The 16,400-nt window shown below is 42.8% G+C and overlaps 1 protein-coding gene across 1 annotated transcript in view; it reads right to left on the bottom strand.

Moving 5' to 3' along the window:
• Nucleotides 1-15,949, bottom strand: part of Fmn2 (formin 2) — a 282,857-nt gene extending 266,908 nt beyond the window's left edge. Inside the window, exon 1 of the mRNA XM_051186365.1 lies at nucleotides 14,163-15,949. Coding sequence (XP_051042322.1) covers nucleotides 14,163-15,726 — 1,564 coding nt within the window. The 5' untranslated portion in view covers nucleotides 15,727-15,949. The remainder of the gene's footprint in view (nucleotides 1-14,162) is intronic.
• Nucleotides 15,950-16,400: the final 451 nt, after the last annotated feature.

Here is a 16,400-nt window from a genome sequence, read left to right as displayed (position 1 = left end):
TGAAGAAATAAAAACTGGAAGGAACATACCCTGCAGCTACAGCCAGCATTAGACTAAATGGTGGGGGGGTTGAAAGCTGGGTCTCTAAGATGAGGAACCAGTAAGTATGTTCTCGCCTCTTTGAGAATGTAGTACTTGATATGCTAGCCAGAGCAATAAGGAAAGAAAAAGAAATAGTGTGATACAAATACAAAAGGTAGATGTCAAATTAATTCCCATTTGCAGATGACATAAGCCTATACTGTAAAGACTCCAACAAAAACACTCTTGGGTCTATTAAACACTTCAGCAATAAAACAGACTACGAATTCAACTCCGAAAACTCAGACACCCTTCTGTGTAACAAACTTTCAGAATCAGGAAGAAAAAAAAATCATGTTAGCTTCGAGAAATAAAATACCTAGGAATAAACACAACAATAAAAAACCTGCAGCATCTTGAAGAACATAATAGAAGTTGGGGAAATTTTCTGTGCTCATGGATTGGCAGAATTAATATGGTAAAAACGACTATGTTTACTAAGCTGGACTCTTGATCACACACTTATACACACACTCACATACACACAATAAACATAATTTTAAAAATTAGAAATGCAATCACCTGTTCAAATTTTCATGGGAGAATAAATAGAAGCTTCCTATGGACAGATGGTCAACACTGAAAAAGTGGATACTTTGCTGGGTTTAGTAATCAGACATTTTGCAAAGTCACATTTCTACAAGCCATATGGTACTGGTTAAAACAGAAAACACATAAAAAGCAAATAATAGAAACCTTAGACAGATAGATAGATTACAATGGTACATAACACCCATACATAAACACTGAGTCGAACTAGAACCCAGAAGCAGATGGAGAGGACAAGACCATGCGGTAGAAGCACATAGAGACAGCTTACCTGAACAAGGAGGAGCTAAGGCCCACTAGACTGATAGCTGGGAAGCCAGCAGGGGACTGACTCGGGCCCCCCTGAATATAGGTCTCAGCCAGAAGGTCTGAGCAGTCTAAGAGACCTCAGACAGTGGAGCCAGGATGTATCCCTGGTGCACAAAAGGACTTTGCAAACATATCTCCCATGGAGGGATAACTGCCTTATTCTAGAGACAGGAGAGAAGCCCTAGTCCCTACTTCACAGGACCTGTCACATCTACATGACCCCAACTGGATGGCATTCCCCTACATATGGAATTGTGGTGGGGGGATGGGAGGGGAGGGTGTTTAGAGTGCATGTGAGAGGGCGGAGAGGGTAAAAGGGAGGGAAGGAGGGAGGGAGGGCTGGAGAGGAAGGAGGGAGGGAGGGAGAGGGAACTGGGATCGACATGTAAAATAATAAATTAAAAAAAAAATGCTTTGTCTCCAAAATTTAAGTTGAAGAACAAGTTACTGGGGAAAAGGATTTCTATTTTTGTTTCCACAGAAAATGGAAAGATGTGGATTCCTTCCAGACTAATGTGGTTTGATCACACCAGACCGCCTGAAACAGAGTACAAGCTGATCCTACATTCAAAACAGCTGGACAAAACAGCCCTACAGACTACAGCTAGGATATCTGAATTTTCTTTGAATCCCCCAAGACAGCGCCCCTTACCAGCAGGAAGTAGTTTGGAAAGAACGACGCCCAAATTCCCAAATATTGTGTATAAATGTTTGTTTTTATTTAATTGGACTTTGTTATATAAAATTAAATTTAAAAAATTATAAAAAAAGGAAAGGAAAACACACACACAAAACAAACAAACAAACAAACAAACAAAAAACCAAACAAAACCAGAACCAATGGATATTGGTGAGGAGACATGTTGGCAAGTGTGGTAATTTGAGTGAGAAATATCCCTGTAGGCTCTTGGATTTGAACATCTGGCCTTAAGCTTCTGGCACTGTTTGGCAAGGTTCCAGAAACTTTCTGGAGTGAGCAAAGTGTCAGAACTGTGAGGGTTTATAGCCTAGCCTACTTCCTGTTTTCTCTCTCTACTCTGGAGTAATGGCAAATGTCAACAGCCAGCTTTCGGTTTCTGCCACCACCTGACTCCTGGCATGATTGAGTCTACCACTCTGGAACAATAAACCAAAATCAATCCTTCTTCTCCATGTTGCCTCTGGTCGTGGTGGGTTTGGTGTTGTTTGTTTCTGTTTTATTTTGTTTTGTTTTGTTTTGTTGTTGTTGGTTTTTTTGAGACAGAGTTTCTCTGTGCTTTGGAACCTATCCTGGAACTACTCTGGTAGACCAGGCTGGTCTCAAACTCACAGAGACCTACCTGTCTCTGCCTCCTGGGTGCTGGTATTAAAGGCTGGTCATGGTGGTTTACTGCAACAACAGAAAAGCACCTAACACTAGAAGGGAACACTTACACACCGTTGGCAAGAAAGAATAATAAAGTAAACATATTTCATATGCTAAGGATAAAGTTTGGGTTAATTGTGGTATGTAGTATTATTTATTTGCAAAATTTAAACAAAAAAGTTTAAAATTAAAGATCTTAATTTGAAAAATTGCATAATTACTCATCTAAGGCAGGAGCTTTGATAATAACAAAGTGCTATGTTAGTGAAGTATAGTCTAGGGGACACATTCCAGAAACTAATCTGATGATACCTGGTCAAATTACTTATGCCTTTACTGCATGGTCAAGCAGTCTCATTCCTTATTATGCATAACAGAGTGATATTCACATCACCCCCCAGTTTCAATTCCGGTATTCAATTCCGGTAGGGACCAAGGGGGTGAGGAATCAAGATCCTCAATATGCAAATGTTTCATAACATCTAGGGAACACATCAGAGCGCACACCTCACACAACTCCAGAGGAACATTAAGGCCACAGAAAAAAAGGAGAATACTGCCCCCTGGTGATGTCCAACCCAGCAGAGCTTTCACCATTTGGGACATATCAGAGCACCAATACGGAATGAGAAAAGAGATAAAAAGTTTACCAGGAAAGGTCTGCAGAGTTTTCTCCGAATGCAGCTGACCTGCAGAAGAATGAGGTCTACAATGAGGTATAAACCAAACACACATGGGAACACTATATAGTCCACAAAAATGCATACATTCCAAGGACCTCAAACATAAATATAGTTCTTTATGGCCATAGGGTATCAGGGTGGAGAAAAATATAAGAAATAGAAAACAAAATGAAGACTTTTGGCTTCTTCCTCAGGAAAATACCAACTGGTAGATGAAGCTGGTGCATGGGGTGAGCATGAGGAACCCATTGCCAAGCTGAGCTTTCTGGCCAAAAACATGGCATTCAAGTTCCAGGGCAGACCTACCTGTTTGCCTGCCCACCAAGGAATCTGAGATGATTGCTTTTTCCCTGCATTATTCCCTTAATATGAGAGTTGAAACATCATACCAGTGTAGAAGCCAATTCATGCTGGATAATGGGCCAGGTTGAAGGCTTTGTCACTATTGGGACTGTGATTGTCAAGTTTCTGTAGGTGTAAAGTATAAAGTGCTTCAAGGAGGCAGCCATTGCATCCAAATGGCCATCATCTTGGACAAGTTTTCCATTACTCTTGTGGATAGAAGAGACTAGGGGAACAAAATTGACAAGAGCCACACTGCCTCATGTAAGAGGACAAGAAGCTACGGCCCTGTCCTGATAAACTTCTCCTTGCCCCTCAAGGCATCTCTGCCCCTATGCCCAAGAATCTGACAATGATGGACAGTATTGATGACTGCCAGGGGCCACGCTGCCATGCTGGGCAATATCACAAAGGCCATTTTTGATTTGATGCCTTCTTAAAGACCATCTTTCTGATGCCAAGCCACTGGAAACAGACTATGTTCATCAGGGAATTTACTGACTATCTTTGTGAAAAGTCACACTACTGTCCCTCATGCAGAGGATTCAGGTCCAGCTGTGGCTACCACATGGCTTTTAATATTAAAAAAATTAAGTGAATTAAGCCCTATTTTAAGTGAAGGTTTTGTCTAACTAATCAATGGCAGTGTATCATAACATAAGAAATATATGATTGACCAGATTCTTCCCCTGAAATGGAGTCAGTTCCACCTAGAATGAGCAAAGAGAACATGAGCTATCTTTAAATGACTAGAGCATTTGGGACAGGGAGATGGAGAACAGCAAGCAACAAGGGGACCAGGCTAAAGAGCATTAACATATGCTAAACAACATAAGATGCTTATCACACATCACATCCATAACACACAGCACAATAATTTACATATCTCTAAAGTGATCCTAAAGCGGCTTCCATATGTAGGGAATATAACCTAACCTAAAAGGCAAACAGACAGAAACCTAGCAGCTGTGTGTCTAGAAAATTATAGCCTGCATAGTGTCAAGAATGACCAAAGAAAGCATCTGCAGAAGAGCAGCCTAACAGGCTATTTCTGTATGTCATTGCTATGTCCCCTACTGACAAGTTGTAAATTGCTTTTTATCTGGAGTGCTACTCTGTGAATCCTTCTGTTTTTCTTCTCGAGTCCTGTTAAATTTAATCTGACTAAGATTCTTCTTTTTAACAATATGATACAGAACACATTACAAGCATAAGATACACACACACACACACATATTTACACACACACATACATATGTGACTTTAGACTTATTCTTGGGATAAAATGAAATGTTTTTAGCATGAGGCTAGCCAGTGTAGAAGTGTATTCTATTTTACTGTTTAAGCAGAGGTTCATGGGTTAAACACATGTTCTAGTATTGAGCTACACTTCTGGGCCCCAAATGTGAATTTTCAATAGTCCAGTCTTCACACCTTATGGACAGAGCCAGACCTTGATTAGGAGAATGCAGAGAAGTTGGTGGTGATGATTAGAACTCAGAAACGTGGAGACAAAGTGATATAAGGTAGGAGAAATTTTAAATAGGATCTCTAATGGCAAGATTAATTGGTTGTAGAGTATGAAAGGATTAAGGAATGAAGGAATGAGGTCAAACCAGACAGTAATGCCTTGGCGAAGGGACCCAAAAGAAAGTGTTGGGAGATTTGGGAGATGGAGAGAAACAAGTGTGGTTTTAGCATTGTAACATCCTGAGACCTGTGATAGGTGAGTGAGAGGTGTCTGAAGCCCAGGGGGAAACAGCAACTCATTACTCAGATCTGGGAGTCTACTCCTCACTGATGTTAATAAAGCAGCCCAGAGGATATTTACAAAAGGAAATTTATAAAAAGTGTTTCTTGATGATAAACTTAAAGCCATGTATCTAGCCTTCGTTATCACAAGGCAAAGGACATATGGGAATGATCATACTCAAATGAAGCATATTAGAGAAATAATCCAAACCATAAACTAAGGGCTCCATAACGTCTTCACATTTGTCACATTTTTCAGTTCAGCCATATGTGTCTCTCTCTCTAACTTACAACAGTTCTTCCTGTACCATCTATGTCTCCCCACAAAATACTGAGTCCTAACACAACCAACCAAAGTCTGGATTTCTTTCTAAAAATAGGATAGCAATATATCAAATTCAATATCTAAAAATAAATAGCCAAGATGCTTTCACAACCATCTACCACTCTCACAGCCATTTTTCCAAAGTAGCACTGCACAGACAGGAAGGTATAATTGGCTTTCAGAACATCTTGATAGCTGCAAAATACAATATCTCCCACAGAGAGCTCACATCACTTACCATCTCCAACAGGGCACGTTGTACTCTATGGGAAAAAGAGGGATTCCTAATTTATGGATCATTTGTAAAAGTGTATCTTTATTGTTGTTCCATTGGTTATTCTTCCAGAGAGAAAACTTGTATCTTAGCAACGAAGTGACTTACTATGTCCAAACCCCTCCTCTGTGTGTTCAGCTACACTTACATGACATCCTATAATAGTCCATTGTATAATAGGCTTAAACTACACTACACTAGTTTAAAACTAGTAAAGTTTTGTTTTTAAACCTAGGAGTGTTTGTCTTCTATGTGTTTTATCTACAGAACTTTAATGTTGCACCTGGGCATTGGTGATGCACACCTTGATACCAGCACTCAGAAGAGGCAGTTGGATCGATCTCCATGAGTTTGAGACCAGCCTAGTCTGCATAATGAGTTTCAGGTCAGCCAAGGCTACATGGTGAGAGAATGTCTGGGGAGGGGGAACTTTAATGACAATACTGACTTATAAATAGAATACCACAGACCTATGAAATTGTTGAATACGCACTTTTACAATAGGAGAAAATGCAACAGACACCAATATACCAAGTATACTGAAGTAAAGACTTAAAAACACTTCTCTTATTGGACAGTTAGGAGAACAGGGAAAGATGGGAAACCTGTAATCCACTCATTAGGAGATGAGTGACTGTGCTGGTGATGGATCTAAATGGCTTTGCTCAGTGATCCTGGGCCCAAATTAGAAAGACACGTGGGTTTAAGTTACACAGCATGGCTTTCCCTTCCATGTTTTCACAGAGCAAGATCACCCACCACATACAATTATTAAACTCAATACGTAGAAACACAGAGTCCTACATTCATGCTGGGTAATGGCAGCTCTCCCTAGGCATGTCATAAGGTTCTGGTGAGATGGCTCAGCAGTTAAGTATATTTGCTGTTCTTTACTTCTCAGGACCCACTTGGGGCAGTTCACACTGCCTGTAACTCTAGCTCCATGGGATTTGATGGCCCTTTCTGGCCTCTTGGAGTACCAGTCCACAGACACACATACACACATAAATAGAAAAAAAAAATCAGTCAACACCCTCTAAATGAAAACATCACCACTCTCACCGCCAGCACAGGTGCACCCAAAGTATTATTATCCCATATAAATGCATCCTCTGGCACAAGGCTACTCTTCAGCTAGGACACTGGAAAAACAAAACTGTTATCTGCAACACGCATGACTCTAAAGGCATATGCTAGGCCCACTCTACAGAATTATGGGATCAACACACTGGAGTAAGTTGCCTCCTATCAATATGGCCTCTGCTACCTTTCTCTTTCCCTGTGTACTGGGGGACTAGGGTGTCCCAGGGGTCAAATGCAAGACCGCATATAAGCTAGATAAGCACTCTACCATTTAACTACATCCTTAGCCCTGCCTTTGCTTTGTTAACTGAGAAACCAGATATTAGGAAAAGATGAGATACTCAAAAGGAAGAAGGAATGAAAGGAGGGAATAGGGAGGGATGGGAGAGAAACAGAGGGAAGAAGTTAAAATCAAAGGAAAACAGATGACAAGACTTTTGCCATAGTCCTCTAGTGGATTGCTGGTAAATGTTTGCCTCTTTCCTGGATATCTAAAGAAATCATTTAAATGACACAAAAAACCCTTCTCCCTGATGTACAAAAAAAGACCCAACTGGATAGTATGAACATTTTCAGCATAGGCTTGATTTTTCTCAAGATGTGGATCTCATTCTTCCTGAGTATACTCAGTCTACATTTAGCCCATAACCAGTAACAAAGTTTCCAGAGGTTCCATAGTATGCTGAGACCTGATGGGACCACTGAGGAATGGTACATGTTTTCCTGCTCAGGTGACACTTTCAAGCTCATCTTTGCAAAGGATGAAGTCATCAGTTTTCTCTCTCTCATCCACAGTAGAACAGGTGTCTAAAGGGTAATAACTGTCTATCTTGGTTGGTACCCTTGTGTGGCATCCAGTAAACATTATTTGATCTTACAATTTTAATGCTATAACTACTCTGAATTATTCTAATTGATTAGAAACTGTATTTTCCATTGTTTAAATATTGTTTTAAAGCCTTGTAAGAACTGGAGTGACTTCTCAGTAGTGAAGAGTGCTTGCTGCTCTTGTCGAGGACCAAAGTTCATAAGCACTGACTACCTTATGTTTTTGAACTAGGGACCATTCTGGTGTAATGCTCCCCAATTAGGCTAGATTGCCTGAGCTAAGGATCTCCATGCTGGTGTCTTTTCAGAACTAGAATTTCAAGTGTGTTATCATACCTGTTTTTTTTATGTTTATGTATATTTATTTTTTGTTTTTTTAATTATTATTTTTTATTTACTTTATATAACCAAGTCCATTTAAATGAAAACAAACATTTATAGACAATATTTGGGAATTTGGGCGTCATTCTTTCCAAACTACTTCCTGCTTCATACCTGGTTTTTTAGTGTGGGTTCTTTGTGTAAAATCCAGCTTCTGGTGCTTGCATCCCAGGCACTTTACTGCCCTAGCCCCAAAACCTTTTCAGTCATTTGTCCTTAAGCAGTGGTTCTCAACCTGTGTGTCACAGCCACTTTGGGAGCTAAACTACTCTTTCCCTGGGTTTGCATATCAGATATTCTGCATATCCTGTATACTGGATAATTTCGTTATGATTCATAACACTGCAAAACTCAATTGTGAAGTAGCAACAAAAATTACTTTATGGTTGGGGGGTCACCACAACATGAGGAACTCAAAATAAAGGTCAGCATTAGAAAGGTTGAGAACCACTGTTCATTCAAGATATATTTAAGGATGAGACTGTAGTTCAGTGGTAGAACTCAGGTAGGGAGGGTAGAGTGCTTGCTTAGCATACATGAGGCCCTAGCTTTGCCTCTCAGCACTCCATCCAAAAATATATGTATGTTAAGAGAATATGGATAGTGCCAGCGAGATGGCTCAGGAGGTAAAAATGCTTGCTGCCAAGCCGAAAGCCCTGAGTTTGGTCCAAGAGAGGCATATGGGGGAAAGAGAGACCTACTCAGGAAGTTGTCCTCACCTCTATGTGTGTGATGTAGAGTGAGTGTTTGCACACACACACACAATTAAATTAAAATTATTATATTAAAGTGTGTGTATATATATACATGAATGTATATGGACACTTAAATTTCTGGACTGAGGTTACCATTTCAAACTTAACCTGTGTGATCAAGTATAGATGCTGTGAGCTCTCAACAGTTCTGCCAATCATTGTGTTATCTTTACTTCAGTGAATAAACTAATTTCAAGTGACCAAAAGGCTGGTGATTCTCCAGTTTAGAGTCAACGGGTTGTAGTTGACAGCAGGAAGCCTGAATTCCCAACATCCTTGTATCATCCATCCTCCAGAAAACACTGTGGACAAGCATTTACCAAGAACTCACATCCTCAGTGTTCTTGAGGCAGGCACTCAGCAAGACATGCAATAGACATGAGAGGGCAGACAGAAAGGAAAAGCAGGTGATGGATGGATGGCATCTGGCAGGCAAAAGAAGACAAAAAGAAATCCTAAGTCCAAAGAGCAATGTGATGCAGAGAGCTTGCGCAGATAGTGCTCTGGAGCCAGCCTGACAGAGCAAAGAAGACATGGCTTTCATTAGGCCCTTTACAGATGCTTCTGGAGGACCCAGAGGCATGACTGTGCTTCTAGGAACATGAGAATGCAGGACAGAGTCTGGGATCTTGAAAAGGAAACTCATGTTCATGGAACAGCAACTATATTAATCTTTCTCAGTCACTATCTTATGAGGGAATCATGGGAGGGTAGGCTGAAAACTCAGATGGCTGATAGACAATGAACAGAACACTAAACAGGGTGTCAGCTCCCTGCCCCCCCTTTCCCCTGCTGTTGCTTTGGTGTTTTTTAATAGAGACTGTGTAACACATAGCCCATGTTATCCTGGAACTGATTATATGGCCCAGACTGGCTTTGAAGGTGTGACAATCTTCCTGATTACATGCATAAGCCACCATGCTGGGTTCACACCTCCTTTAGTAAACAATATCCATCCCCATTCTCATAACTACACCCCCATCATCCTTATCTGGGCCCCTAGAAAGCTGGTGACAAAAATGCTTATAATCATAGAAAGAAAAAAAGTAGAAAACACGATGCACAAATAAAGCATTTTAAAGAAATATTTTCATTATGTAGTTGAAAAAATTATGTCCTGCCAAGTTTTTATTATAATTTCAGGGCTGTTTGGTTCTATTTTCACACATTTGGCTCTGTCCACTTTGAACAATGAAACTTATTCAAAAAACAAATCAGCTGAGGCAATCAATCAACACCAATTAAACACCTGCTCTTTGCCAGGCACTGCAGAAGGGGCTGTATTATACTATGTCATTGAATCTTAACAGTTAATGTTAAGATTCATTGAATCTTAGTGTGAAACTGGACCTCCCCATTCATATATAGGAGGAGCAACCACAGGAGAGTCAGTCATGAAACTAAATAATAAAGCAAGGAAGCAAACAAACAGGGTAACAGTGTTCATAGAAACCATTATCCAACAGTTTCAGAAACTTTTGAAGAGAATCTGAAGGGAACACACTCAAGGCACCTATTTCAAGTGCTCATGGCTAAGAGCCAAGTGCTTAAATGAGCTGGAAACCAAGACAGTCATTCAATGCATCACCTAAGCCATTGGGGCATTTCACTCTGATCCAAACCACAGTTATAAGACTCTTCAGACAAAACTAAAATGACTTAAGATCAATGAATGCTCTTTGTCACAGCTTCTCTTGTCAAATTCTGTCTAATGTCTGGAACCAGATAACAACAACCAGCACCCCATTTCCTTGCTTAGATGAAGGGCATCATTGTCTTTCTTCATTTGGGGTGGGGATTTTTTTTTTTTTTTTTTTTTTGCATTTACGGGCTGTCATTGAACTCTGAGAAATCTATCCTCCTTACTTTCCAAGTGCTGAGATTAAAGGAGTGTGTTACCATGCCCAGTCCAAGAGCATAGTAATTTTAAAAACATCTTCATTTATTTCAGATACTAACTGGACATGTACTCTGTTAGGGGCTACTGCTATCAGGCTGTTTGGGCTGTAAAATTTTCAGTATGCTGGTTTAAAAAGCTGTATATTGAAGCCCAGGGTAGAGCCAGGTGTGGTGGCACAGGTCTATATTTGTAACACTTAGGAAACAGTAGGACCAGGAGTTCAAGGATAGCATCCTAACTAGTGGATTCAAGATTAGGTCCATGAGATACTGTCACAAAAAAAAGAAATATTTTCTTAAGGTCCCTGTGAGAAAATACACACTTGCAGAGTGGCCCCTTCTTCCTACTGAAACAGCAAACCCTTAGAGTCACAATGGGAGTCACAGCGTTGAAGGCCTTTGTCAATTAGTCCTTCAGAAGCTCAGGGCTCTGCTTGGCATTGTTCTTTATATACTCACAACTGATTTGGTTTTTATTATTTAAGGGCATACCCTAGATGGGCATTACTAGCTTAGTTCTCTCAATCAGGTCCTTTGACATGCCTGAGCCTTGGTTGCTCATAGGAAAAGTGACTAGGCATAGCTGTACTTCAAAATATGGTAAAGATTATATATACTTATTATGTAACGTACCATCCCAGAGCCTGACAGCCAGAGGAAGCACAGTAAATGCAGATAATATCATAATTGTAGACTTTACCAGATAAAACCAAATTAATTAAACAAAAATAAAATTATAAGGTATTTGGAGTAATATTTAAGAAGAAATCAAGAAACTACACAGATACAAAATCTCAAGCTTCAGCTCACTATGACCTCTGGTCCACACATTTAAACCTCTCCTGTGGGCAACATCAGTGTTTTCACAACACAATGATGTGCCTGAAGATGACAGCAAGCCTTTTAAAAACAGATGGAACTTTCATTCCATGTGTTTAGAAAGGAGGCAGATTAAGTGCATAATTGACTAGAAAGATTTCTATCAAAAGTGATTTAATATCACAAATTCAATATATTAGATGTTCAAACTTTAATTAACTGTACCCTATTACTAGGCTAGGAAACTAATTCACTTATAAAGCAATTGCTTGGCATACGAGAGGCCCTGAGTTTGACACTAAGACCACTTTTCAAAATAAAACCTCTCAAATTCTTCCTATTAAATACTGAAAAAAAAGTGACATGTTTCAAATAAATTAACAATACCATCAGTTTCTTGACCACTAAAATGAGATCACCTCAGTGATAAGGGTTTTTATGTCTACCAGAGACACAAACCTGGGCATGGGAATCTTTTTTCTCTTGAATAATTTTCCCTATACTTACAATGCAGTAAAAAGAGAAATGCCTGCACCCCTCTCCAGACCTACAAAGATAAGGACTGTTGAAAGAAGCAAATAGATACAAGACTCTCATGACTCAAAGGCAGCTGGTAATTAATTGATCTAAAGAACGCCACACTAAGACCAAATAGTTCTTTAAAAAACAGCACTCCTTAGGGAGTGTTCCCTGAGACCTCCCTCTGTTCTGGGTAATTTCTAAGGTGCTGATAAATCTATAGAGATTGTAAAGCTGCAGAAAGTGGCAAATAACAAGGAAAGAGTCAATTTGGAGTCCCTCTGATGTCACAGCAGTCTCCATGACAGCTGGCTCAAGAAAGCCCTGTTTTCTCTCACATTTTCCCTTCATTTATCCCAAGGAAGGTCAGATATGTAACCATTACTGACAGAAACCAGAAATATCTCATCAGTGAAGGCATTAGATCGGGGAATGACTTTGCAGACATTCTCGCTCTATAAGTTATCATCTAGTACCAAACACACAAACACTAGTAATAAGAAAGGATGACTCAGTGGATAGTGTAGTGTTTTCTTCTAGATTTGCCTTGGAAGGAATCACACAGCATGACCTTGAGAAAGTTATTTAATCTCCACTTCCCCACTAATCACAGTTTAAGTTAAATCTACTTTTTGTTCATTTTTTTCTGAGCAACATAGAATGAATGGAAGAAATGTACCAAAGAAGCTGCTACACAAAAACCTACCTGCTGGCCAGTGACAACCATTTCCAACCATCTAACACATGCCAGATGACTGTCACACAAGAGTGACTGGCTTTAACTTTTACTAGGCAAAATAAAAAAACTCTGCCCAAAGAGGCTAACAAAACTCACATGCTACCGAATACCACCTTCAAGAGTTCCACATTTTAAATTTGAAATTACTGGCAAAATTAAGTGATGTCCAAGACTTAAGAAAACTTTTTGTAAAAGGGAAATAAAACTTCAATATATTTAGGGTCTATGGTTTGTCAGGAATCTGTTCAATTCTCCTTTAACAAGTTCTATTACCCCAATTTCTGCTTTGAGAAACCCTGGGGAATTGTCTTTCATTAGTGTGATTGTTGGATAGATGATAGATATTAGATAGATAGATAGATAGATAGATAGATAGATAGATAGATAGACAGACAGATGGTTGATAGTTAGATTAGGTATAGATAATAGATGATAGGTAGATAGATGATAGATGGACAGACAGACAGATAGTAGATTCTTGCACACTGTAATTTTTTCAGTGATGGTACTAAAGCCCCTGCCATTGCACATGCTAGGCAACTGCTTTCCAACAGAGCTGAAGCCCACGCTCTCCCCTTAGTAATCCCCTATCACTTAGTAAAATTTGGGAAGCCAGTGCCATGATTCAGTAGTCCATGCATAAGGCTGTAGCTTACTGTTAAAGTAGAAGTTTCTAGGTTCTAGTCTCAGCACAAAATAAGTACACACACACACACACACACACACACACACACACACACACACACACTGCAGTCACAGACTTGATCTCCATTCTTTACATTTCCTGAGGCTGGGCCAGAGGAGGGCATAGCCAGAGCCCCAGGGCTGAAGCTGGGGACACAGCTCAGTAGTTCAGTACTTGCATAGCAAGCAAAAAGGCCCCAGTTTCAATCCTCAGAATCATAAATAAATAAGATTACTAATAGGCTATTATTTATTCATTTTCTAAGAGCATATAGCAAACTTGCTTGCATTAGCAAACAGGGCAATCACTTAAGTTCGCGAAGTACCAGGTCACTACATGAAAGAAACTATATTAGAAGTGGTCAGACATAACCTATAGAATGTGTTAGAATAAATGTCGTGTGCCTGCAATACAATCCTTGAGAAGGTCTAGGCACAGTTCTATTCTTTTACAACTGTAAAAATGTGGAAGGGGATGATAGAATGACACGAAGGATCGCAGAGGTAACAAGACACAAAAGGGGTTAATACGCCTAGAGGAAATGGGGAGGGGGGACGGAGCATAACAGTCCTCCCTTCAGATGACATAGGACAAATGTTTTCTTTTCACTACTCTGAAAGAGAATAGAGAACTAGGCACACCCAAGGCTCTTCACCAAGGAGACATGCCTGGTGGCAAAAGGATCTACAAATAGCAGGCCGGGCCTTTCAGAACGTGGAGGGGGCGGGGTGGCAGAGGAAAGCCCTGATTGGCAGGCGACCTGCCACCCGGAGATGCGTGGCCGGCGTGCTCACCTGTGAACACATTCTGAAAGCCATCAGTTGTCGCTGGAGTCCCAGGTGCCTGGGCGGTCAGCACAGGGGACCCGTCACCACTGTCATCCGCAGTAGCTCCGCGACTCAGCAGGTGCACAGAGCCTCCTGCCCCAGGCGTACTGACGCCTAGCTCCTCGGTCCAGTCAGCTGAGCGGCTAAGGCCGCCCGCAAGGCTGCCTTCCAACCGGTGCTTCTTTGCTGGGGCCGCAGCAGAGGCCAAGGCAGTTCTGGGGCTCCGGCTCACGAAAGGCTCCGGTCGCTTCTTGATCCTAGGACTCTGGTTAGGGGACTGAGATGGGGAGTGATTGGGTGAGCTGAGCTGCCGAGTGGTGGTCTTGATGTAGCAGGGGGTGATGAGTGGGTAAGGTTTGAAACATCGTGGGCTGGGCGCAGGGCTGCCAGGCAAAGAAGCGACTGCAGAGACACTGGCCCCTCGCATCCTCCCCTCCGGCTCTTCCTCCAGCCTCTGTGGAGCTTCTCCCGCCTCGGGGACCCATTCCTCCTCTGGAGAGCCTCGGGGAGCATCCTCAAAGGCATCCTCCTCACACTCCTCATCTGTGTCCCCAGCTTCGGGCACTGGGGCTCCGGCTGCGCCCTCCCCTGGCCCAGCCTCAGGAAATGTGAAGGCTGGAGATGAGAGCGAGTCTGTGACTGCGGAGTTAGCGGTCGCGTAGCCGGGTGTCTCAGAGGCCAAGTGGCCTCCAGAGGAGGGAGGATGCTCAGGCACCGGGGACTTGGTGGTCTCAGGCAAGTCAGGTCTCACCGGTAGTGCCTGTTCGGTGTCCTTTGTAGCCTCGCTACTCGGTCCCAGCAAGAACTGGTCCAGGCCCAAGAAGGCCCCGGGCTGAGGGGAGATGGCAGTGGGGGGCGCTGCAGGCTCCTCGGAGTCCTGGAGCAGCAGCTTCTGTTGCTGCTGCTGCTGCTGTTGCTGCTGCAGGCGAATTGCCTGCTGGATGTCTGAGAGCAAATCTTCCTGCTCAGTAGCGGAGTGGAAGCTATAGATGTCCGTGTCCGAACCAGAACTGGTCCTTTGTCCATCTTGCGCTCCTGCCGCAGTTCCCAAATCCTCCGCAGTCGCCTGGATCCCTACCCCAGTCTCAGCAGGCCTAGGACCACCTGGATGGATCACCTCGAAAGGGTCCGCACACTCGGTATCCGATAGGCCAGTCTCCTCAGCAGAGAGGCTGAGGTCCGGGGTCTTAGTGACTATGGAGTGAGCGCTGTCCAGCTCCCCAATCGGCTGGGCCTGAGAGTCCAGCACATCCTCGCGCGAGTCGCCGGCACCTTTCCCCTTGGTCAGGTTCTTTCTAATCCGCAGGTTGGAAAACACCGAGGCTCTAGAATCCGACTTGCTCTTCTTCTTGCTGGTTTCCCCGCTACCCCCTCCCCCCTTGCCGTGCTTGCCGAGCGCCTTTTTGCTCCCGCTCGCCTTCTTTGTGGTTTCCGCATCCCTGGGCCCCGCGGCATCCTCCGCTCCGCCGCCGCCGGTTTCGTGGGAGGCATCACCTGCGCTCCTCTTCAGCTTCCCATCCTGGTTCCCCATGTTTCAACCCCGCTGCTGCGCCGCCGCGCCTGGGGGGTACTCAGGCCATCTCGGCCCTGGCCAGGGCCAGGGGAGTGTCCGGGACAATTCAGGCAGCTGGGTCGGCCGTTGCCAGAGGAGGCCGAGGAGCGCCCAGCTGGCCCCGCTCACATCTGCTGCCTCTTTGCATAATGCGCGGTGGCTCTCCCGGCTGCCGTCCCTGCGGCTGTGGTTGCGGCCCTGGCTGGCGGGCGCGAACATGCTCAGTTCAGCTCGCACTCCCCACCAATGGCTGCGCAGGACTCAGCCTTGTCTTGGCTCCCCGCCCACCACCGCCGCCCCCTCAGTGCCCCCTTTGGCTCCTCCTGCAACCAAGAAGGAAAAACGTTTCCATCTCTAGGACTTGATAATTAGGGGATGGAGGTTAGGAAAAGCTGTCTGTATGTAGCCCAGACTAGCGTGGAACATAGGCTATTCCTGTCAGGTTATCGCTGGGATCTTAATACCCACTTTGAAAATAAAACATGTTGCCCTAGAACTGGTATGTTGGAAACTTCAAAGCTCACAGACCAGCAATAAGAAAAATAATAACAACAACACAAGAGAAAATCTGAAGCTCAATTCCAGGTCAGAAGTACCATAATATCAGGAACACACACACACACACACACACACACACACACACACACACACAC

The sequence above is a fragment of the Phodopus roborovskii genome, unplaced genomic scaffold (genome assembly GCF_943737965.1).
Source record: "Phodopus roborovskii unplaced genomic scaffold, PHOROB, whole genome shotgun sequence".
In the NCBI taxonomy this organism is placed as follows: Eukaryota; Metazoa; Chordata; class Mammalia; order Rodentia; family Cricetidae; genus Phodopus; species Phodopus roborovskii.
The sequence above is the reverse complement of the archived record's forward strand: the minus strand, read 5'-3'. Positions and strand labels throughout refer to the sequence as shown.